The sequence below is a fragment of the Chionomys nivalis genome, chromosome 3 (genome assembly GCF_950005125.1).
Source record: "Chionomys nivalis chromosome 3, mChiNiv1.1, whole genome shotgun sequence".
In the NCBI taxonomy this organism is placed as follows: Eukaryota; Metazoa; Chordata; class Mammalia; order Rodentia; family Cricetidae; genus Chionomys; species Chionomys nivalis.
Window position 1 is genome coordinate 97,180,711 of NC_080088.1, and position 25,589 is coordinate 97,206,299.

Below are 25,589 nucleotides of genomic sequence, written 5' to 3' on the forward strand. Positions count from 1 at the left end.
CCCCCATCCTTACTGATCTTCTCTGAGACCTGAGAAGGGGGCAGTTTCTGCGTTTGAACTCTATTTATAGTTACACATTTTCAAGACCTACAGAATTCTACAGGCCGAAGTTTGGAAACAGTACCTCACTGCTGTAGTTTTTAAGATAAAAAAAAATCTATTCATTTATTTGATGAGCTTGTATGTGTGTGGACATTGGTGCCATGGCGTGCCTGTGGAGGACAGAGAGCGATTTTCAGGACTTGGTTCTCACCTTCCACCATGTGGGTTCTGGGGATCGAACTCAAGGAGTCAAGCTTGGTGGCAAGCACCTTTCTCCACGGAAACATTTGCAGACTCCCACTGCTCTAGTTTTTTTGTTTGTTTGCTTGCTTGCTGCTGTGTGTCCCTTGCTATGAGAATACGGGCTCTTTGTCTCAAGAAAAAGACAAGGAAGGACTTACCCAAAGTCTTACAGCTAGAGAATGGCTGGGCCAGGAAGAGCTGGAACCTGGGTTTTGGGGTGTGTGTGTGTGTGTGTGTATGGGGGATGTAGGCTCAGGCTGACTAGGTAGTCAAGAATGTCTTGAACCTCTGAACCTCCTGCCTTCACCTCTAGAGCGAGGTAACGCAGGTGTTTGCCGCAACTCCTGCTTTATGTGGTGCTGGGGAATGGAACCTGGGGTGTCATGAACGTTGGGCAAGAACTCTACCAACCAAGCCCTGAGCCCAGCTCAGAGCCTGGGTTTTCTGGCTTCGGTACCACTTCTGTTTCTCTTCATCTCGGAGTCTGCATCTGGGTGGATGGGGTGGCAGGCCATCCTAAAGTGCAGAGTATCCTTACCCTAGGGAGACGGCTCATGGGTGAGGGGCTTGCTGTGTACGCATGAGGACCCAAGTCTGGATCCTTAGCACCCTGTAAAAGCTGGCCGTAGTTCTGCTTGTCTCCAGCCTCAGCACTTGTGGGGTGGGGTGCAGCTGGATGTCCTTTGGATCACCAGTTCCCAAATAATGACACAAAGACTTCTTATTAATTATGGAATCTTGGCCTTAGCTTAGGCTCATTCCCAGCTCGCTCTTGAAACTTCAATTAACTCATTTATATTAATTTGCATTCTGCCATGTGGTTCACTACCTCTCCACCATGTTGTATGTCTGACTTCCCTGTGGTCCACTGACAGATTCCCCAGGCCTCACCTTCCTCAGAGTTCCTCTCTCCCAGGAACTCTTGCCTATTCTCTCATGTCTAGCTATTGGCCAGTCAGCTCTTTATTAAACCAATCAGAAGGCAGTGTACACAGAGACACTTCTTCACAGTGTACCAAAAGATCCCACAACAGTGGGGTGCAGAGACAGGCACATCCCTGAAGGTAACTGGCTAGTCAAACAGGTAAACTCTGTTTTAAAAAGGTGGAAAACCAGGCTGTTGTGGCGCACGCCTTTAATCCCAGCCCCAGCACATGGGAGACAGAGGCAGGTGGATCTCTGAGTTCGAGGCCAGCCTGAACTACAGAGTGAGTTCCAGGTCAGCCAGTGCAACACAGGGAAACCCTGCCTCAAAAATGAATGAATGAATGAATGAATGAATGGAGGGAAAAGAAATTGGGGAAGGCACTCAACATTGACCTCTGGATGGCACGTGCTTATGTTCTCAAGTGCACACATGCACACACATGCACGCATGTGCACGTACACACACACACACTGCTGGATGAGTAGAAAAGTGAGGTACAGTAACATTTACATATCCAGAGACCATGTCACCATAAAGGAATCTGTTACTCACACCTCTCAAGAGGAAGGGGTGTGACACAGGGGACAGAGTCATGGCCTCGGGTCAGGTAGAAAGCAAGGGGCATGAGATCAATGTGGGTAAGGGTGTTATTTTAGTTTCTTAAGATTTATTTTTAATTGTGTGTGTGCACGTGCGCGCATAAACACAGGTACCCCAAAGCCAGAAGAGCATTAGACCCCTTGGAGCTGGAGGTACAGGCTGTTGAGAGCTGTCTGAATGGGTGCTGGGAATTGAATTTGGTCTCCTGCTGGGGACAGGTATGTAACACAGGAACCTGAGTGGGGTATTCCAGACTCAAACCATAGCTGTGCATTGCTGGGTCGTCTAGGACAAAACATGTCACCATGTATGTGTGCGGGACGTAGGTTACCGCATGGAGGCTCTAGAAGCTAGAGACCTTGTTAACATTTAGGACTCCATGACAGCCCATGTTGAATGTCGCCTATGCAGAAGCAAGCAGGGGACGGAGAGATGGCTCAGAGGGTAAAGACACTTGCTGATGTGTCTCAGGACCTGAGTTCAATTCCTGGGACCCACATGGTAGAAGGAGAGAGGAAACTCTTGCAGGTTGTCCTCTGACCTCCATGTGCACACTCACACACACATAAATAAAAAGTGAAACTGTAATAAAAGATAAGTAATCATGAATGTAGTTATTGGGGTACAGCAGTGACCCTCTTTACTGGTGTCGTGTGCCGCTGTTCCTGGGGAGACTTGACACAAATACCTCTTTACCAAAGCTAGGAACCATTGACGAACCAGAGAAAAGGACACCACCATAGTCCAAACGGCTGAACTAGTGAGTTTCTTGGGGTTCCTTACAGGAGTATGGGGTGACTCAAAGGTCTCCTCCTCATCAGTGAAAGTCCACCCCAGCACCGGTGACTATTCAGGGAAGCTAGAGCTGAGCAGGAAGAAGAGGAGGAGAAAGAGGGAGAGGAGGAGGAGGAAGAAAAGGGCACTTTTTAGACTTCACTGCTTCAAATGTCCCATTGTGCGGTTCCCCTCCACAGGGAGAGAAACTTATCCCCAGGAATTCTAGCCCAGAGCCTGGCAAACCCACCCCAGGATTGATTAAAGGAAACCTTTCTGGTAAGGCAACTGCAAGTCATTAGCGTTCAGATTTTTCATGGATGAGCCTAATTCGGCTCGTTCTGCAGCCTGCGATGGATTTAATTTTCTGTTTGATCCCACAGAGGAACCCACAAGCAAGCGCGGCGGTGGCTCCCGGGTCTAGGTGCGGAAGTCGGGGCTTCTCTGGCGCTCTGTGGGAATCTCCCTTGCTAGGGTCTGCAGGGGTTCCTGGAAGGAAAACCCTTTAATCAGTGAGACTGCAGGGTGTGTGGCATGGGAGGGAGGGAGGATGGCTCTGCAGGGACAAATCAAGAACTTAAAACAGCTGCGGATCCTCTGGGTGATTCTGGGTCTTTCTTGTGGTCTAATGGTGGCGGGCCCCCGCCGTGCCTGCAGGACTTGGGCGCGGCAGTCTGGGGAGATGGGAGAGAGAGAGAGCAGAGGTGGGCTCCTTGCACCCTTCCACTAGGGGGACATCTGCCTTTGATCAATGCGGGAGAACAAAGGGGGGCAATTAATTGCCTGTAACAGGCTGAGGGCAGTTCGGATTTCTCCGCAGTCTGCTGCAGTGGGGGCAGGGGTCTCAGCTGCCCGGACCACAGTGTCTGTGGAGGGGGTTGGAGAAAAAATTCTGCATCAGTTCAGGTCCAGGCCTTACCTAAATGCCCTTACACGGGTTCCTACCGCCTCAGGCCAGCGGTCCAAGCTCAGGCCCAGTGGCCTTCTCTGATTGGCTCTTTTCTGATCCCGCCCCAACCTCACTTCTCACCCCCTCAACGCCGTCATTCCAGCCGCTCAGAGCTGTTCCCTACACTTCTGGGGCTTTTAAGTTTTTCCAAATTCTTATCTTTGAAAGGTAGAGTAGGGCGGTCCTCAGAAAAATGTGGCATGCTTCTATGCACATGCATCTGTCTGTCTATCTTGCAGTACTAAAGATGGAACTCAGGGTCTTTTAAGTGCTCTGCCTAGAATCCCCCAGTGAGGGGCTGGGGGTGTGTGTCAGTTATACAGTGTTTGTCAAGAAGATGTCACTGAAAGGCTGAGGGCATGGCTCGATGAATTCCAGTTTCAGTGGAATTAGAAAATATTGTTGAGGGTGATCGAGGCAGCCATTTTGACATCGATCATTGGTCTCCAATGCGTTCACGCAGGCGAGCGCACCCACATGCGTATTTACACATACTTACTGTCACCCCGATTAAAACATGCATGAGTTAGTCACCCTCTCTGTGTCTTCAAAAGTCACTCAATTACCTCCATTGTCATCACTCTCAGAGTGGCACTGAGCATGCTCAGAGGGACTCCTTACATAAGGAGGGGTGTGGACTTTGTTGATCTGGGAACCCTGGTTAATTGGGTCATTATTGTTGAGAAACCATGGAGGAGGAGGAGGTGTCCCACTGAGTCAGGGTGGTAAGAGGCACAGGGGCATTTCTGGAAGAGTCTGTATGGGATGAAAGTCTGAATGTGGGTCCAGCTCAGCCTGAGTGTGTGCACGCGCGTGTGTGTGAGTGTGAGAGTGTGTGTGTGTACGTTGGAACCCTGTGTTTCAGGACAGGAGCTACCAAAGGACCAGGACTCAGTCTGGATGATTTCCGGAGGATGGGTGTTGTTCTTGCAGACCAGTCCACCTCTCTCTTCATATGTGTTCTTATCAATGTGTATCCTAAGCCACCCTTGGCTGGGGAGCTGGGGACCAGAACTCTGGGATCTGCCCACCAGCAGTGACATTTGGAAGGAAGGGACAAGGGAACACGACCAGCACATGTACCTTTCTAGTTGACACCACTTGGCTGGAAGTTATCTCAGAGTCCCTGCGGACCTAGAGATGACCTCATCTTGCCAGGGTAAGCCCGAGGCTGTCCCTGTCTGAGGAACCCTGGGGGCAGTGGAAACTGGCCCCCAGACAACTATTCGCTTGGCCGCTTTGGTTTTCACCGGCACAGCTGCTGGGAGACACCTGCACAGCTGCCACAGCGCTCCAGCCTTTTATCCGCACATCAGCATGAAGGGCTCTGAAGCTCTCCCAGCCTCAAGGCTGTCCTTCCTCTCCGTGGGCTGCTAGCAGATGAGAAGGAGCCTGGACCCTGGAGCCCGGAGAAGGCTCGCCCCACACAAAGTCAGTGATTCCACAGCACGATCCTCACCCAAGGCTTTGGAATCAGCTTCCTCATCTTCAGCTGTGGGGTCTTAAGGTGTTCAGCTTCGTCTGAACTCACAAGTTGGGAACTTTGGGAACTACAAGCCATGACCACCTCAAAGAGGCAGGGAAGAGAATCCAGGCTTGGAGAGACACAGAAAGCCAGCGTCAGAGTCAGCGGGGCGGATTCTGGGATTTGAGTTCATTCTTTCAGTCGTATGCGTCCCCACACTTGGTGGCGAGTGCTTTGACCACCGAGCCATTTCCCCAAACCCACCTTTATTTAGTTTTTCCAGATAGTATTTCTCCCTGAACCTGGAGAGCATTGGTTTGTTTGGACTGGCTAGCTGGCAGGCCCCAGGAATTCTCTTGCCTCTGCCTCCCCAGTGCTGGGATTGTAGGCGTGTAGGGTACACACATACCTACATTTGTAGATGCGTTATTTTGGATTCAGGACCAGGAGGTGCACTGCTCATGGTGAGATACTCTGGTTGCCATTCCCTGCAACCTTCCCAGCAGCCTCAGCAGCCCCGGGATATCCGATGCCAAATTCTGTGGTCATCCCCTCGCCCCCCCTTCAGCACTCGCTCGCATTCCACAGATTCTTATCAGGTCTCTCTTTCCCTCTAGTGAACACTGGAACCAGTCTGCCTGCTGATCGCAAGGGGATAGATGGCGAGAAAATGAAACACAGTTTTGGGTTTTGCTGACTCTGCCCGCAGCTTGCTGGGCCACTATGGGTGGCCATTTCCTTCTCGGGGTCTTGATTTTCCTCACCTGTTGGAGGTTGGAGCCAGACCTGGGGGTGCAACCTGTGATTTCAGTTTTTAGGGGGGGTGGGAAAAGGAGGATCATGAGTTTAGGACTAGCCAAGGGTTACAGAGCGAGACTCTGTCCCAAGACAAGTAAGGAGAGGGAAGGAAAGAAGGACAGAGGGTAGGAGGGAGGGGGTGAGGCAAGAGAACCTTTTTTCTTTTCCAATGTGTTAGCATGTGCAGATGTGTGTGCATGTGTGTGTGTGTGGGGTGTCCTGTTTTCCACCTTATTCTCTGGAGACAGGATCTTGGCCAATGAGCCCCAATGGTCCTCCTGGGTCAGCACCTTTCCTAGTCAGGGGGGTGGAAAGGGCTTATTAGGCTCACACTTCAGCACTGCTGTTCATCCCTGAAGGAAGTCAGGACAGGAACTCAGACAGGGCAGGAACCCGGAGGCAGGAGCTGAGGCAGAGGCTGTGGAGGGGTGCTGCTTACTGGTTATTTCCTCTGGCTTGCTTAGCCTGCTTTCTTATAGAACCCAGAACCAGTAGCCCAGGGATGGCACCACCCAACATGGGCTGGGCCCTTCCCTATTGATCACTAATTGAGAAAATGCCCTACAGCTATATGTCAAAGAGGCATTTCCTCAACTGAGAGTTCTTCCTGTCTGATGACTCTAGCTTGTGTCTGCTGACTCACAAAACCAGCCAGTACACAGCTGGTCTCAGCCATGCCCAGCTTTTTACACGGGTGCTGAGGATTTGAACTGGGGTACTCCTGCTTATGCAGGATGTGCTCTTACCCACTGAGGCATCTCAACAGTTTCACCACCACCACCTCCACCTCCACCACCTCTGCTATCACCTCCACCACCACCACCACCTCCACCACCACCTCCACCACCACCACCACCACCTCCACCACCACCACCTCCACCACCACCACCTCCACCACCTCCACCACCTCCACCACCTCCACCACCTCCACCTCCACCTCCACCACCTCCACCACCTCCACCACCTCTGCTATCACCTCCACCACCACCTCCACCACCACCACCACCTCCACCACCACCTCCACCACCACCACCACCACCACCACCTCCACCTCCACCACCTCCACCTCCACCACCTCCACCACCTCCACCACCTCCACCTCCACCACCACCTCCACCACCTCCACCACTTCCACCTCCACCTCCACCACCACCACCTCCACCACCTCCACCACCACCACCACCTCCACCACCACCACCTCCACCACCACCATCACCACCACTTCCTCCTCCACCACCACCTCCACCACCACCTCCACCATCACCACCTCCACCACCACCTCCACCACCTCCACCTCCACCACCACCACCACCTCCACCACCTCCACCTCCACCACCACCACCACTTCCTCCTCCACCACCACCTCCACCACCACCTCCACCACCACCTCCACCACCACCTCCACCACCACCTCCACCATCACCACCTCCACCACCCACCAAAGACTTGCAGTACAAAGCCTTCTCTTGTCTCCACCCAAGTCCACAACACAAAGCTTCCAGGAAACAACAAGACACATTCTTCTGCTTTCATCAGAGGATAAGAGACCTGCTCTTCACTGCCCCAGACCTACGGACATCTGGTTCTCTGAAGAACAGTTATGGCGGAGATTGGCATACTTAGTTCCAAAGCACCAGGCACTCAGAGAACATTCTAGAGCCTTTGTACCTCCCAGTTCAGCAGTTGGGCACATGGCTGCTGACTTAATCTCCACTCACTGGTGTGGCGGGGACTGCTAAGGACCCTTTACAATTTACAGGTGCTTGCACGCTTGCTTATTCGTGTTGATCCTGGGTGCACTAATAACACATGTTTTTAGTGTGCGCGTGCTCAGAGAACAAATTACAGGAGTCGGTTCTCCCCTTCTACCAAGTGTGTCCCAGGGATTGAAGTCAGGCAGTCAGGCTTGGCAGCTCCTTTACCCACTGACCCATCTTGCTGGATGTTTTTGTTCTGTGACAAGGGTCTCATTGTGTAGTTCAGGCTGGCCTTGAACTCCTGATCCTCTGCTAATTACTAATCGCAAAGAAGTGAGGAGAAAGACCCACCATCCCAAATCATCATGGCCGAACTAATTAAAGCAAGCTTTTTATTTGCATACCTAGGCTGCCTCCCTTTAAGGTGCGGTTCAAAAGGTCAGCTTCGGATATGGGGAAGATAAGGGTTTTTATAGGTCAGAGGTAGGGAGTTTCCAAATGGGGGATTTTGCAGGTAAATAGGTGGGGTTACAGAAGCAGACCATAAGGACAACAAATCGGTCATAAACATCTCCTGAAACAAAGGCATGGTTGCCACTTCCTGGATCAGGCAGGACAGAATTATTTATAGTGAAGTTATAGGTCGGGCACAGCCCAGTCCTTAAGAAACAGATTAATCATAAACAGGAACGAATCTAGTTTGTCTTCACCGTAAGATGACTTTCAAGCCCAAAATGGAGGTAGATTGGTTCATCACCTCTTGCCCCATCCGGCCTCCCAAATGCTGGGGTTATATGTGTCAATCATCACGCCCAGCTCTAAGGTTCTTAAAACTTTCTTCATTAGCGTATGTTAATGGGCCTGCCATGGAGGTGTGCGTTGGAAGCAGGAGGAGAGTCCCAGCCGTCTGTCTTGTTTGAGATAGGTCTCTTTTTCTCTACACTGCATAGTCCAGGCTGGCCTGTGGGCTTCTGGGGACTCTCCTGTTTCCACTTCCCACCTTCCTGTAGGAGATCTAGAATTACAGAGTCTCACACTGTCTGTCTGTGTTTTTTACACGTGTTCCGAGGCCTTGAACTCAGGCCCTCACATCTGCATGGCTTTGCGTACTAAGCGATCGCTTCAAGCTTATGTAGTGTATCATGATAATATTCACCTCTGGTTACCCCTCCCACTCCCGCAGACCCCCTTCCTCTTCCCACCTAAGTGGGTGCCTCACCTGTAGAGGAGGGCCTAGAATCCCCCAGTGAGAGGCTAGGGGCATGACTCAGTACTAGAGCACTGGGTTCTGGGTCCAGGATTTAAAAACAAGAAACAGCTACTCAGCTTTTCAGTTCTGTGGGCTTTGCCCAGATCCAGCCAGCACCTGTTCCTCAGAGTCCTGAATGTGTCACAGGGGCTGCTGATCCCAGGGGAGAGCACTCGGCTCCCTCTTCTCCCCGTGCTCCTCCCTGACATACCTATGAATGGCTGAAGATCCGTTGTCCTAATCGTACAACCCCTCTGTGGCCCTGCTGGACAGGAAGTCTGATTCCTAAGTGGCCCTAACTATCTTTCTGGGTTGACCAGCATGTTGGGGATGAGCTGATGGTTCGTGGAGGGCTCACTCCTATGGAGTAGGCTCTGGAATTCTCACCGTGGAAGGTTCTGGTGAATGAACACATGGAACAATGAAAGGACAGGAGGAAGGCACATAGCTTGCTCTCTCTGCAGGGTCACTGCAAGGGTGTGACCCCTCCGGAACACAATTCCACACATGTTCTTCATCCTTCAGGGCTCAGTGGCGGCTCCCGGAATCCAGGCGCCATGCTATTGCCTTCTTGTTTTGCCAGGAGATTTGAGCAGTGACCATGGGGGTCTCAGATCAGTACCCCATCAATCTAAAATCAACAGTTTGGGCTGGGTCACAGTTGGAGAAGTATTTGCCTTACAATCATGTGACCCCTGAGTTTGATCCCCGGGCCCTGTAAAGGTGGCAGGAAAGACCCAGTTCCACAGTGTCCCTTGAACACAACAACTCCACAACACACATGCCCACACATACACATCATGTGTACACTCACCTGCTCTGTAATAATAATACAAACTTAAAAAATAATAATAATAAAAAAAACAGACATGGCAGCCCATGGATGTAATCCGGGAGCTGGAGAGGTGGAGTCAGGAGGCTCCTTAGGGTTCACTGGCCAGCCATCCTACCCTACTTGATGAGTCCCAGACCAGTGAGAGACTCCGTCTTTAAACATCAAAGCAAGGGGGTTAGCATGCAACGGGTAGTATGTCTGACTGTGTCAGAAGATTCTAGGTTCTACAGTTGGTTGACTCCAGATGTCATTTGGCCAGGCATGTTGGCACACAACTCTGATCCCACTACTTGGTAGGCAGATGCAGGAAGATCTCTGTGAGTTTGTAGCCAGCCTGGTTCTGCATAGTGAGACCTTGCCTCAAACAACAGCAAACTCAATATGGCTGGGACCTGAGGAATGACAGGTGGGGTTGACCTCTGGCTTCTAACCATACTCGCACCCTGGAGAGGTTTGGCACCATCCCATGGGCTGGGATCCTAGATCAGAAACAAAAGTTGAGTATCCATCTCTCGCTGCTTCCTGGTTAAGGATGCGATGTGACCGGCCACCTCACCCTCCTGTTGCCATGACGACTTCCTCCTGCAGTGGACTGTACCCTCAAGCTGTGAGCCAGGTGTTGAGATGGGTCAGTGGGTAGAGGCTGGGGAAGCCTGATGACTGAGTTGGAGCCTTAGGACCCACAAGGTGGAAGGGGAGAAGCATGTCCCAAACGTCATCCTCTGACTGCCACGCACACCCCACGGCAGACACACCCTTTCTTCCTTGCAGTGTTTTTGTCAGGCATTTTATCCCATCAGTGACACGGGACATCTGAGTGGTCTATCCCAGCCTCCAGCACTCATGGGTGGAGTGTGTGTTGGGGAGCACGGTTTATTCTCCACATTAGGCTTACAATTTTTACTTATTATGGGCTGGAGAGATGGCCCAGCCGTTGAGAGCCCTGGTTGCTCTTGCACCCACATATGGCACCCACATACGGCTCACAATCATCTGTAACTCCCATTCCACGAGGTCTGCTGTATTCTTCTGGCCTCCTTGGGTACCAGGCACACACTTCACACTTACATGCAATCAGGAAAAGCGCCCATACATATAAACAATTTAAAATATCTAGTTCTTTGTTTACTTACTCATTTTGTGTGTTTGCATGCATGAGTGTGGGTGTAACTACCACGGTGAGCGTGTGGAAGTCGAGACAAACTTGGAGTCAGTTTTCCTTCTTCCCTGTGAGGCCTGGGGTTCAAATTCAGGTCATCAGGCTTGGCAGCAAGCCTCTTTACCCACTGAGCCATCTTTCTTTGTCTTGATTCTGGATTCTGCCTTGGCTCTCTGGAGGCCACAACTCTGTGGTCTCACACTGAACTTCTTGTTGGTGTGGATCTCTAAGTCCTATGTGGGCTCCTGTATCTGGGTATGGGAGCTGCAGTTCACCTGCATTCCCCGTTTCTAGGTGTGGGAGCTGCAGCTCAGCTGCATTCTCTTCTCCCTGCTGTGGAAGCTGCAGCCCACTTGCATTCCTGCTCCCAGGTATAGGAGCTGCAGCTCACCTGCATTCGCTGCTCTTAGGCGTGGGAGCTGCAGCTCAGCTGCATTCCCTGCTCTCAGGTGTGGGAGCTGCAGTTCACATGCTCAGGGACATAGGGAACATATTTTGCTCGGATAATGTCAAAAAGAGTGTCAGCCTGCTTCTTTCAACCTAGCGTGTATCTTTTTCTTAGCCTGAGGAGCAGCTTGCCATCACCAAGTTCTAAAGATTTATCTTATGTGTACAGATGTGTGTCTGCATGGGGTATATGCACATAAGTGCTGTGCAGTACCATGGGAGGCCAGAGGAGGGTGGCAGATCCCCTAGGGCTAGATTTATAGGTAGTTGTGAGCAGCCAGATATGGGTTCTGGGAACAGGAGTCAGATCTCCTTTAAGAGCAGCAAGCAACCCCTGAGCCCCTGAGCCATTTTTCCAGTCCTATTTTGATTTTAACTGTGTGTGTGTGTGTGTTACAAGTTCTGTGTGTCTGGATCTATCCTCAAAGGGATGTCAGCAAGGAGCCACACCTCTCTTGCCAAACCTTTCTGGCTGGAATTATTCTGCAGTACAGACAGACTTGGGATGTGTGGGCAGGTGGTGGAACATGCCCCCCAGTGAATGGAAGTCATGGACATGCGTGATAATACAGGACCCAGAGCCTGGGAAGGGCCTCAAACCATGAGACCCTAGAATGAAATGTCTTATTTCTCTTTAATTTGTGTGTGTGTGTGTGTGTGTGTGTGTGCGCGCGCGCGCATGTGAGTGTGGAGTCACAGGTCAATGTCCAGTGCCTTCCATAACTGCTCTCCACACTGTTGCTTTCATATAATTTCTCTCACTGAACCTAGAGCTCCCTGATTCTTCTAGCCCTAGGGGCCCTCCCAGCTCTGCTCCCCGGGGCTGGGGATTACAGGTGTGCCCCATTCCTGGCGGTTTCCACAAGGATACTGTGGTACCAAACTCAGGTCCTCGTGCTTTCGTGGCAATTCTTTCACTGTCTGAGCCACCTCCCCAGCACGGATGCGCTGAGTTTGGAAGTCTATCTGGATAGGCCCAGAGCCCTCTTTCTGTGTCTCCGTTTTCCTGTCTTCATCGTTTGGGGCCAGGTTTTGGTTGCTGGAAGCCATCGACAGCCCATGAAAACATCAGATGTCTGCAAAGGGTGATTCAAACCATTGGAAAATGTTTTCCAATTTGCAGTTCATTTCCCTGTGGAAACAACCTGGTGTGATCCAGAGGTGGCTGGACTCTTTGTTTGTTCTAGTGTCCGCGGGATGTGCTTCAAGGTTGGGTATTGTCCTTGGATTGGCAGTAGATCATTTGAGAACCACAGCTCTGTGCCCTTTGGGCAGCACACACGGAGTGGTGATGTAGAACCCATGCTATAGTGTAATGAAGGGAAAGGGGCTGATGAGATGGCTCAGCTGGTAAAGATGGCTCTCCTGACTGAGTTCAATTCCTAGGACCCATGTGAAGTTGCTGCCTGACCTCTACAGGTGTGCCATAATGTCCGCCCAAGCTGTGGAGGTCACACAACTTCAGGACTCGCTTTCCCGTCTGTGTTAAAGTCACCTCTGCTTTACCATGGCCATAACAGCTGAAGTGGACAGCGAAGGACAAATGGTTCATTTTGGCTGGTGGTTTCAGAGGATTTAATCCATCACTGTGGGGCCACATCATAGCCAACCAGGAAGGAGAGACTGACAGGAAATAACCACTTATAATTCCCATGCTGCATCCCTGGTGACCTATTTCCTTTAGCTAGGTCCTTCATTCTGAAGTCACCACAAGCTTTCAAAACAGCACTACTGCCAAGATTTGTTAGCGCTGGCTGTCCTGGGACTGCTCTGTAGACCAGGCTGGCCTCAAACTCAGAGATCTGCCTGCCTCTGCCTCCCCACTACCCAGCTTCCAGTAAATTTTTCTTACTGTATTCTCTGTCTCTGTCTTTCTTTTCTTCATCCCCTCTCTTCCCCTCTCCCTCACTGCTTCTTTTTGTTAGGGTCTTATGTTACCCAGGCTGAACTCAAACTCGATAGTTAGCTGGGGATGACTGTGAACTCCTGATCCTCCTGCCTCTACTTACCCAAGTGCTAAGACGACAAGTATGTGCCATCACACCTGGTTTCCTTGAGATTGTTTTCTTTTCTTTTTTTCATGATAGGATTTCTCTTTATAGCCCTGGTTGTCCTGCAACTTGCTGTGTAGACCAGACTGGACTCAAACTCAGGGATCTGGCTGCCTCTGCTTCCCGAGTGCTGGGATTCAAAGCGTGCCCCAATAACTGCATGAGGACACCTTGACTTTCGGTACACTAGTGGTATGGGTGAAAAACGGGGAACAAGTGTGTAAAAGACTTCAGATATTTGATTTGAGGGTGTATTGAAGGTTATCAGCTGGCTTTGAACTCACTGTGTAAACCCAAGATAGCTTCAAACTTCCATTCCTCCTGCCAAAGCCTTCCGAATACTAAGACTGTAGGTGTGTATCACTCCTCTCAGCTACGATGCTTGATTCTTGATACCAGCAGGGATAGAGAGCGATATGGGTTCTTACTCCTGCCCTCTACCACTTCTGCTGTGGTCCCTGCTTTACTCTCTGATGCTGTAGTGTGGTCCCTGTATTACCTTCTGATGCTGTGGTCACTGCCTTACCCTCAGATGCTGTGGTCCCTGCTTTACCCTCTGATGCTGTGGTCCCTGTCTTACCCTCTGACGCTGTAGTGTGGTCCCTGGCTTACCCTCTGACGCTGTAGTGTGGTCCCCTGCCTTACCGTCTGACAGTCACCTGGGATGGTTCCTTTCCATATTGGCCACATGTGTTGCTCCTGACCTGCCCCCATCATTAGTGCTGGTCCTGTTGGCTGCATATTTCCGGCTGTGCTCTCCTCCTCCAAATTGCTCCCATCTGCTTTCCGTCTCTCCTGGAAGCCTCAAAATGTCTAGCCCACTGCTTCTCATTTTCTAATATGACTTGGGACTTATTTTTAGCTTTGAATTTTCTAGGATACGGTGGTAGGTGGAGGGGATGGGAGCATGTTCCTGCTGGACATCTTAGCCTAATCTTCATATTATTTGTTCTGTCCCCTTCTCCACCTCTGCTCAGCTCTCCTTTCCTCTTACTTCCTGTAGCCAGTCACTGTCCTGCTGAGTCATACTCTTGTCCCCTTCCTGGGGCATTCTAGACAGGTGCTCTACCACTGAGCCACACCCCAGCCCCTCACTGGGGATTCTAGGCAGGTGCTCTACCACTGAGCCACACCCCAGCCCCTGACTGGGGGATTCTAGGCAGGGGCTCTACCACTGAACCACACCCCAGCCCCTGACTGGGGGATTCTAGGCAGGTGCTCTACCACTGAGCCACACTCCAGCCCCTGACTGGGGGATTCTAGGCAGGTGCTCTACCCCTGAGCTACACCCCAGCCCCTCACTGGGGATTCCAGGCAGGTGCCCTGCTACTGAGTGGCCCTAGCCTCCAGAGGAGGTCTGTGCCCTCAGGGACACTTCTAGTTCCACAGGGATTTCTGACATGCTTGTGGCTCTTTCACACTTGCTGGCCCACACTTACCCTTCTGTACTAATGCTGTCCCTTGGTGACTGATATAACTGCAGTTAATGAATTTGATCTTTCCGTGCTTAGCTGGTAGCCTTTCCTAGAACTGACCCTCCTCTGTTTTTATAGCTCCTTGTGCTCATCAGGTGTTTGGACCTCTTCCCCTGTGTTCTGGTGCTGTAACCTTGTCCTTCTCTGTCATCCCCGCTAGAGTAGCTTTTTGAGCCTCCTTCATGGGATCCACAGGTTAGTGACTGGGATAAAAGCAGGGCTCAGAGCCCGAGGTCCTCTCCCTTCCTTTCAGTCCCTGACATGGGGTCTCTGGTAGTTCATGCTGTCAACTTGACAAGATCTAGAATCACATGGAAACAAAACTGTGGACACTTCTGGGAGGGAGTTTCTAGTCTGGGTTCATTCAGGTGAATGTGTGGGCAGAACTTTGAGGTAGCTGGCCACACTGTCTTCACAGTCAGGAAGCAGGGAGAGGTGAGTGCTGGCAGGCAGTTTGCTTTCTCTGTTCCTCACTCCAGACCGACCACCGGATGGTGTCACCCATATTCAGAGCGGGCCTCCCCACCTCAATTACACCACTCAAAGGAGACCTCTCAGACACTTCCAGGGGGTGTCTTCTAGATGATTCTAAAGATGAACCGCCACAGCTCAGTGTTAACTGACGTTCATCTGGGCTACCACATACGCCTTTAATTTTAACACTTGGTGGAGGCGGTGACATGGGCTCTCTGTGAGTGGGAGGCCAGTCTGGTCTACATAGTAACTTCCAGGCCAGCTAGGGCTACACAGCAAGACTGTGTCTTGGGAGTAGGAAGAAGCTAAGGATTTGAAGAAAAGAGAATGAAGTAGAAAAGTAGAAAATACCAATGATTCGATACTGACTTATTTGCTGATTTGCTTAAAGCGCCGCTTGCCCTGCCTATTTGCCAAGCGTGACTTCGCTCGCTACCGGGAACAGAATGACCTGGGGAAATGGCTAATACAGCGGGTCGTTGCCCTTCACAACCTGCTGACTGCCACGTGTGCGACTGTAATACCTCGCTTGCCTGCCCCACTGTGTGGTTTTAGAGTATAATGTGAGAAGACAAAGTGGATCAGGGATCGAAGCCTTTCAAGGGCTGTCCTGGCTTGGGTCCACTGGTGTTGGAGACTCCATAAGCCTCACAGCTGGCTGGGAGAGGAAGAGGGAAACTCAAGTCAGTACCATATTTGTAGACACTGGATCAAAAACGTCCAGCATCTGACCTCATGGTATACTGCTACACATTTAAACATAGTATCACCACAAAGCTTTAGGTATGGCTACATAGAAACTCTCTAGCAAAGTAGCAAAGCACTTTATTTATTATAAGGATGAATTCTATTGGCTGATGTATGAGCTCAGCTATAGGGCCTAGAGGAAGGCTCTGTCATGAACTTAAGGATGAATTCTATTGGTGGAGGATGCCAAGTGCATGGGACCTCTTTGATAAGGATGGGTTCTACTCACTGAGAGGTGTTGCTTGGGATTAGAGCCTAAACAATGCTCAGGATACTGGGGGAGGGCTTCAAGTGGGGGCTGGCTCCTAGTAGAATAGCAAAGGATCATGTGTCATTTGACCACATTCACTCCGGCATTCCAGGTGACCAGGTGCCAGTCATTCTTCTTTGAAGATAATAGGCCTAAGGGATGTGGGATGCCCTTCAGTATGCTGCAAATATGTATTGTTTTTATTGGTTGATGAATAAAGCTGCTTTGGCCTATGGCAGGGCAGAATATAGCTAGGCGGGAAATCCAAGCAGAGATACAGGGAGAGGAAGGCTGAGCTGAGAGAGAAGTCAGATAGCTGCCAGAGCAGCAAGATGTACTAGAGACCAGGTAACACCACCAAGTCATGTGGATACACAGATTATTAGAAATGGGTTAATTTAAATGTAAGAGCTAGCCAGTAATAAGCCTGAGCCATTGGCCAAATGATTATAATTGATATTAAGGCTCTGAGTGATTATAAGTGGCTGCAGGACCTGGCGGGTAGCTTCCAGCTACACCCATGTGATTGCCAATCCTGGTTTCTCCAATGCTTACTCTAAGCTGTGCTTCCTACAGACCTGCAACATATCCTCTCTTCCATTCTCTTTGGTATTGGATGCCTTTTCTAGAAAGAGTCCCACAGCAGGCAGATCTGGTCCAGGCCCGATGATGGTGGTTAATATTGATTGCCAAGTTGACAGAATACAGAATCACCCAGGAGCCATAGCTCTGAGTATGTTTCCAGGTCAGGTTAATCAAAGTGGACAGACCCACTCCAAATGGGCAGCATCATTCCCTAGGCTGGGATCCTGGGCTGACTAAAAAGGAGAAAGCGAGCTGAGCACCAGCATCCATCTCTCTCTCTGCTTCCTGACTGTGGTTGCCATGTGACTGGTTGCCATGCTTTACTGGCCATGATGGATGGACCACACCCGCAGAGTCTGAGCTCACATCAACCCTTCCTTCCTTAAGCTGTTTTTGTTGGGTATTTTATTTTGACAGTACCCCTTTCCCCACAGCACAATCTTCTAGAATGCTGCTGGACCCTCTGAGAACGGCCAAGGCTAATGCAACTGTTGCTGTCCCCACAGGCACTGGTGCCATCACACGGTGACAAGGACAGTGTCCTGCCAGGTGCAGAACGGCTCGGAGACGGTGGTCCAGCGAGTCTACCAGAGCTGCCGGTGGCCTGGGCCCTGTGCCAACCTCGTGAGGTAAAGGCACCCGGGGTGCCCTGCCCTGCCTTGTCTTTCTGTTCCCTTGTATGGTATGACCCAAGGACAGCTCTGGGGTTGGCAGGCTTGATGCCTGGAGAGGAGAGGTGAGCGCTGATTCTGTGTCCAGAGGAGTGAGGTGTCCGTACCACCAAGAGAGGGATGTGCTCCTACCTGACACAGTGTCATCGTTCGGGATTGTTATAGATGCTTGCAGGAGGGGTCAGAGGAGATGGTGAGGGTAGTGCTAAGGAAGAAAGTAAATAAAACTAAATTGCGGGGCTTGAAAATCCAGCTTTTAGAGCTGCCCCTTAGCAGCGCTAGTACAACTGCTGCTGAGGCTTTCACAATCCGTCCTCCCACAACCACGCCCTCCCACAACCACGCCCCCTCACAGTCAAACCTTCCCACAGTCACGCCTCTAACAGCCATGTCCTCCCAAGGGTCTGCACTCTCTTAGCCAGAGCCACATCCGCCAACAACCACGCCCCCTTAAAAGCCACACCTACCCTGGCCCCACCCCCTCAAGCGTGCCCCCTCCCAGCCGTCCTCCTCCCATTTCTCTCACAGCTCCACCTTCCCACACAACCCAGCCTGCTCAGAGATTTCTCTCGATGTCTCATTGGCTAAGATTCATTCTGCAAGGCCTCAGTTTCCCTACTGTAAAGTGGAGGAAACAGAATACTGCCTCAAGATATTGCTGGAGCAGGAGATGAGGTTCCATGTTGGAAGTCCCGCAGGAACCTGACTTCTAATCAACTCGGAGGCGGAGGCTTTTGCTTTTGATGTGTGGCGAAGAGCTTAGAAGCCAACTCCAGGCGCTCAGCCCCCAGGCAGCTCCTGGTGCGGTTCAGGCCTGGGCAAGCTGTGCGCCTGCATTCCTCATTCTGAGGTTAGGGAAGGAGGACCCCCACCCTACCCTGAGCGGATTCGGGGCCCATTCTTTCACTGAGGATCCCAGTTGCTCAGCGAGGCTGGCCACGTTTCAACCGCAGCGTTTACACAGCAGCGTTCAGGTTTCCGTATTTCTCGTCTGTTTCTCCTCCCCGTTTTTCTGAAGCTGTGTGGGGCCCAATTTTGGTTATTCCCATCCTTTGATGCATTCCTGGATGCCTTGATTTGGGCTGGCATAGAACCGCGGTGGGGAAAACAGGATACATACAGAACCCACTTCACTAAGCCCGAGATCTGAGGCAAAGGGCTTCTCTTGGTGTGCTTTCTCCATGGTAGTAACATCGCTTCAATTTCTCAAGCCTGGGTCAGCCCTAGACAGTAAGGAGCTGTGGACGTGACTCAGTTGGTAGAGTGCTCACCTAGCATGCAGAAAGCCCTGGCTTCCATACCCAGCGCTGCATAAATTAGGCATGGTGGAGCATGCTTAGAATCCCAGTATTGAGAACTGAAAGCAGGAGGATCAGAAGTTCAAGGTTATCCTCCACCACATAGCCAGGCCAGCCTTGGCTACATGAGACCCTGTCTCAAAAAAATAAATAAATAAAAAGTAAAAAAGAAAAAAAGGAAAGAAAAAAGGAAAAGGAAAAGGAGAGAAAGAGACCCTCAAGGAAGGTTGTTTGGGTGCCTGTAATCCCAGCATTCAAGAGACCAAGGCAGGGAGACTGAACTTCAGGCCAACCTGGGTTACATTGATGCTGTGGAACAATCTTTGTACACTGTAAGTATGTATTGCTCTTAATGATAATAAAAAACTGATTGGCTGATAGTTGTTCAGGAAGAGACTGGGGAAGACAGCCTGACACAGGGAGAATGCTGGGAGGAAGAGGGGTGGAGAGAGAAGTCGGCAGCCAGCCAGAAAGTAAACAAGATGTACTGGAAAGGTAAATGCCCCAAGCTTTGGGGCAGCACATAAATTAATAGAAGTGGGTTAATTTAAGTTGTAAGAGCTAGTTAGTAATAAGCCTGAGCTATTGGCCACATACTTATAATTAATAATAAGACTCTGAGTGGTTATTTGAGAGTGGCTGCCAGCATAGGAAAACTTGTCCTACAAATGATACGCAGTGTGGGGCTTGAACTCACGACCCTGAGATTAAGAGTCTCATGCTCTATTCAAGGTAATTAATCTGGGCTTGGGAGATGGCTCAGTGGGTAAAGTGCTTACTGTACAAACAAGAGACCTGAGTTTCATCTCCGGAACCCATGTAAAAGAGCTGGGCACAGTGGCACATGCCTGTAACCCCAGCACTGGGGAGGCAGAAGAAGGTGGCTCCTGGGTGCTCTCTGGTCATTCGGGGGATAATACCAGAGGGTATAGCACTGTGAGTTGCTGGACAGCAGTGAGTGCATTTCTGGGGAAGTGGTAGGCATGGGGATGGCATTGAACCGGGAGAAAATAAGAATGAGGTGAGGTGAGGAAGTAAGGATTTGAGATTTTCCTGTGAACAGAGAAAGAGTTGGGCCTGACTGAGGGACGTGGTTTTGTGGGTAAAAGGGCTTGCCTTGCAAGCTTGAGGACCTGAGTTCAAGTTCCAGAACCCAGGTTAAAAACAGGGTGTGGTGGTGCCCACTTGTAACCCCAGCTCGGGGAAGGGGCGAACAGGTCCTGAGGCTCACTGGCCAGCTCACCTATAGCCAGCCTGGCCGAATTGGCAAACCCCAGGCCAGTAAAAGACCTGTCTCCAAGACAAAACCAAGGTGGATGGTTGACCTCTGGCATGCATGTGGTACCTGCACACGCATGCACACACAGACACACACACACAGACACACACAGACACACACACACAGACAGACAGACAGACACACACACACACAGGGGAGAGGGAGAGATGAATCAATAAAATGAAGTAAAAATTTAAAACGAGGAGAAAGTGAGCCAAGCTCACCCCTAGTGCTCAACACATCTTCCTGAATGTGGAGGTAATGTTTCAACTGCTCTCTCCTGATGGGTTGTGCCCTTGGACTGTGAGCCCAGATCAACCCTTCCTCCCTTTACGGGTCAGCACCCACGGAGGACCTGGAGACAGGATGGACTATCTGGGCTTCCTTGCTCAGTGCCTCAGTTTCTCAGCTGGGACATGGAGACGACCCCTAACCTCTCTCTTGCGCTGCAGTGGAGAATAGGCTTGTGTCTGTTCTGTGCGGTGAATGTCAGGTGGTATGGATGCCACCCTTGAGTGCCTCCACCCGGTCCCTCAGTCAACCACTGGCAGTGGTGGGCTGGGTTCAGGAGGTCTGCCAGACCTGGGTCACATAGGGACTGAGGGGTGGGTAGCTTTGCTCCACCAGGCTTCCTCTGCCCTTGGCAGCCGGACTCTTCAGCCCCGTGGAGGTCTTTGATGGCATTCCAGCCAACCTCTTCCAGATGTGCAGAGTGGAAGTCTTTGTAGGAACTCTCTAGGGCGTCATCTGCTTCCCCATTCCTCCTCTGCCAGACGATCCCCTGCTGGCCGGCCCCCTGCTCTGGTGGGGTTGCCTGCTACTCAGGGGGCTGATGCCTGCTGGGCTAAATGGAGTTCCGATTTAAATACTTTAAGATGCTATCTTTCCTTCCTGTCCCTCCTCCTCTTCATCCCTCCCCCATTCTTCCTCATTTTTCTTGTCCCTCCTCCTCCTCTTCTTCACCCTGACTGTGAAGTGGAAACTCAGAGGCCCACCCCCCCATGTCTGGGCGATGTCTCCCACCCCTGTGGACCTGAGCTAAAATGGAAGAAGCTGTGTGCTGCGTCTACTGTATTTTCCCTGTTTATCTTAGTGTGTGTGTGTGCGCATGTGTGCACATGCATGAATATGTGTGCAGGTATTCAGTTCTATCTCAGGCCGTACTAGAGTTTCCACCTTGGTTTTTGAGATATGATATTTCATGTAACTTCAAATTTACCAATTTGGCTCGGTTATCTGGCCAGCAAGCCCCAGGGATCCTCTTGTCTCCACCTTGACATTTAAATATTGTTGTTGTTGTTGCTGCTGCTGGTGGTGGTGGTGGTGTGTGTGTTAATGTGACAGTCAGAAGGCAAACTTTACGGAGCCAATTGTCTCCTTCTACATTTACATGGGTTCCAGGAATTGAACTCAGGTCTCCAGGCTTGTGTGGCAAGCCCTTCACTCACTAAGCCATCTTGCTGGCCCATGACCAACTTTTTTCACGTGGATACCGGGGATCAGGTTCTGATCCTAATCCTTTCAGGCTTTACCCAGCTCTCTCTCCAGCCTCCTCCTGATTCCATCATTGTTTGAGATGAAACCTACCTACCTACTCACTAGGTAGCCTGGCTTATCTCAAACTCACAATCCTCTTGCCTCAATTTCGCAAGTGAGCCACGCTGACTGGCCGGTTGCCCCTTTCATCCGACACTGGGGAGTGCCAGAGGCCAGAGACAATCCTGCCATCCTCAGTATTGCAATGGAACCCCTCCCTCCCTGCTGGTCTTCTGCTGTTAGCTGGGAGATAAATAATTCCCCTCCCAGCATTGCCTCCCGGTTCCTGCCTTGCTACCTCCCAGCCTGTTCCTCTTCGTTGTGTTCTCTGCTGAAGAAGCAGGGGCCCATGCAAGCCAGGGAGCCCGGAAGGATGGCCTTCCCAGTGAGATACGGACGTCAGACTCTTTTGGATGAAGAATTAGGCCTGAGCCAGTGGCTTCTAGATCATGTAGTATCCAGGATCCCATTAAGAGACCTTATGTTACTATAGGGAGGTCACCTTCGAAGGGCCGAGGGTTATGGCCCCTGCTCATCTATCTCTAGTGTAAAGGTATCTTATGCCTGATGGGAATACCTCCTTCAAATCTCTCTTTCTTTAAATGTGTGTGTGTGTGTACGTGTGTGTGTCATAACACACATGTTGAGGCCAGAGGACAGTTTTCAGGAGTCGGGTCTCTCCTTCCACCAGGCACGTCCTGAGGATTGAACTCAGGTGATCAAGCTTGGCAGCCGTTATCTTTACTGCCTAGGCCATCTCACCAGCCCTTCTAATCTCTTTTAATGCAGCCTACTTTTGGGGACACATTGGGCATGTCTGAAGCCTTCCAGGACAGTCACTGCATAGCTGTGGGCCTGTAACAAGACCCCCTCAGAGTTCCCTTCATGCCCCATTCTTGTGATTTGGACCATTTCTTTGGAGGACTCGTGTATCCTCGAAGGGTGTATTAGTATCTTAGGTAGGGTTTCTGTCGCTGTGAGAATACACCATGACAAGGTCAATGCGGAAAAGACAGTGCTTATTTCATCATCACCGCTTGTAACCCATCCACATGAGCAGAGGCAGCAACTGGGAGGCAGGAACTGATGCAGAGGCCACTGCAGAGTGCTGCTTACTGGCGGGCTCACCATGGCTTGCTCAGCCTGCTTTCTTACAGCATCCAGGACCACCAGCCCAGAGTTGGCACCACCACAGTGAGCTTGGACCTCCTAGACTAGTCAGTCATCAGTCTAGAAGATGCTCCTTAGGCTTACTTAAAGGCTCATCTAGTGAGGGCATTTTCTCCATTAAGGCCCTTCCTTCCAAAATGATGTTAGTCTGTGTCACGTTGACATAAAATTCGACAGCACAATTAGTTGCTTTCCTCCTGGCTATGACAAAATACCCCACAAAAGCAACTCGAGGGAGGAAGTTTGATTTGTGACTCATAGTTAGAGGGTATGGTCCACGGTGGGGGACATGGCAGCAGGAATGTGTGGCAGCTGGTCACGTGGCGTCCACAGGCAGGAAGCAGGGAGAGACAGACGCTGGTGCTCAGCTCACTTTCTTCTGTGTATTCAGTCCAGGACCCCAGTCTAGGGTGCCACCCACATTCAGGGTGGGGTGTCCCACCTCCATTGACCTAATCTAGAAACTCTAAGATGGACATGCCCAGATATCTGTTTCCATGGTGACTCTAGGCCCCGTAAAGCTGACGATCAGCAGGAACTACCGCAGAGGGTCTCCGCAGGTTTGGGGGCTGCTGCAGAAGGCAAGGCCTCTCTGACTGTTCAGGGTCCAGGTCCAGTGTGGAGGTGAGAGGAGAGTGTTGTGTCCTGTCCTCTCACTTCCATCCTATTCCCTTGAGACAGGATCTCCACTCGATCCTGAGCTAGGCTGACAACCATCAGGTCCCGGCAATGCCCGTCTCGACTCGTTACAGCTCTGAGGTTATAGGCACATATAGCCAGGCCCAGGCTTTATACTGGGGATTTGAACTCAGGTCCTCAGGTTTGTACAAAAAGTGTTCTTCCTCACAAAGTCCCCTCCCAGGACTCCAGCTGAGAGTCTTGATACATGACTCAGCAGACACGTGCACACTGGCTGGTCCCATTGGGGGCTTGAGTTTGTCAAACCTATGCTACCTTGAGTCTGACCTCATTCTCCTCTGGGTGTCACTTTTCTTCTGTCCATCTGTCTGTCTGTCCCTGCTGGGTCCCTGTTTCTCAATTAGCAGACCCTGACTCCCTTCCATGCTTCTCTTCCCTTCCTGTCTGGCCTTAGGTGGAGGTCTGCAGACGGGGTCCTCACAGGGAGGGGTGCTTGCCACCGCCAAGCTTGAGGACCTGAGTTCGCCCTCTGATCGTGGTAGAAGGAGAGAACTGACTCCCACAAGTTGCTTTGTGGCCCCCCCACCCCCAGATTCAGTGGTTTGTACCCATACACATACTCAAACAAAACTGGAGAAAGTTGGAATTTGTTGGCTCCTCACTTTTCTCTGTCTGCCTTGTATGTTATTTTTTGTCTTTGGCCCGTGCGCTGGATGGTCTTATGTCAACTTGACACAAGCAAAAGTCATCTGAGAGGAGGGACCCTCAGTTAGGAAAATGCCTCCATAGGATAAGGCTGTGAGCAGTCCTGTAGAGCCTCTTCCCGATTAGTGATTGATGGGGGCTCCCAGCCCTGGTGGGTGGGGCCACCCCTGCGCTGCTGATCCTGGGGTCTATGAGAAAGCAGGTTGAGCAAGCCATGGAGAACCAGCCAGTAAGCAGCTCCCCTCCATGGCCTCTGTATCAGCTCCCGCCTCCAGGTTCCCATCCTGACTTCCTTTAGTGATGAACAGCAATGCTGACGTGTAAGCGAAACAAACCCTCTCCCCCTGCTTGCTTTTGTTCATGGTGTTTAGTCACAGCAATAGAAACCCTAGCCAGGACAGCCAGGGTCTCACTGTGTAGCCCTGGTTAACCTGTAACTTGCTGTGGAGATCAGAGTGGCCTTGAACTCACAGAGATGCGCTTGCTTCTGCCTCCCGAGTGCTGAGGTTAAAGGTGCACACAGCCGTGCCTGGCAACTTGTTCACTGACATTCCCATCTCCTGCACAAAGCAGGCTGTTGGTAATTGCTTACTGACAGCAGGAATGACGTATAACCAAGCTCTCTCACAAGAAGTGTAGAAAGGGAAGAGGAGGGAGCTTGCCGTCTCTGCCCAGAGGACAGAGGTGCTTCATAGACGAGGGGACATTTGAGCTTCACTGTGAAGCGTCTTTGGGAAGAGGAAGAAAAGGCATATACAGAGGGGAACCTTCTTGGGCAAGACCAGGAGCAGGAGGCTTTATATAGAAGAGTGAAGCACCCTCAGGTTCCATCTTCCGCGGGCTCACAAATTCACAAAGCCTTTTAGATATCCAGGAGACAAAGTTGTCCGGCAAAGAGCTTTGGTTGGTCAGGCTGGTGAAACAGCGCCACCCACTGGTGGAGCCTGTGTCTGACATTGCTATCCGCTAGGAGCCCAGAGTTCTGGATGTGTGAGTGCCACCAGTCAGCAGCATAGCCCCGAGAATAGGGACCAGAGGGAAGCTGTACTGGAGGGACAAGCTCTCCCCCTGCAGTCCAGGGGTCTGAAAGCAGAAGCCTCGGGCAGCTTCTGGAAGGAAAAGTGTTCCCTGGCACTGGATAGCCTGAATGGAATAACTGGGCCTTGGAACGGTTCCTCCGACTCAGTTCACAGGGCCACGGACTTGTAGCATCGCTGCTATGAAAGTTTCTTAACATCTTCCCGCCTCAGTTTCCTCATGTGCAAGCCTGGAACGGTAATGGTCTCTGCCTCTTGCCTTGTTTATGTAAACCATCTGCTACGGTATCCCACTGGCTGTTACCGAATCTCGACTTACTGTATTAGGGCCGGCAAGATGGCTCAGAGGGGAAAGGTGTTTGCTGCCCAAGGACAGGACCCACACAATGGAAGGAGAAAGCCGACCCCTGAACGTTGTCCTGTGGCCACTGTGTGTGTGCTCTGGCACATGCAAGGCCCTCTCTGCACAATAATACTGTATAGTTT

General features: G+C 51.1%; 1 protein-coding gene across 4 annotated transcripts in view; it reads left to right on the top strand.

Annotated features, from left to right (window-relative positions):
* Positions 1–25,589, top strand: part of Col26a1 (collagen type XXVI alpha 1 chain) — a 144,238-nt gene that overhangs the window by 20,950 nt on the left and 97,699 nt on the right. For all 4 annotated transcript variants that reach the window (XM_057765534.1, XM_057765533.1, XM_057765532.1 and 1 more), the window contains exon 2: positions 17,275–17,397. In XM_057765534.1, the coding sequence (XP_057621517.1) occupies positions 17,275–17,397 (123 nt within the window). The remainder of the gene's footprint in view (positions 1–17,274; positions 17,398–25,589) is intronic.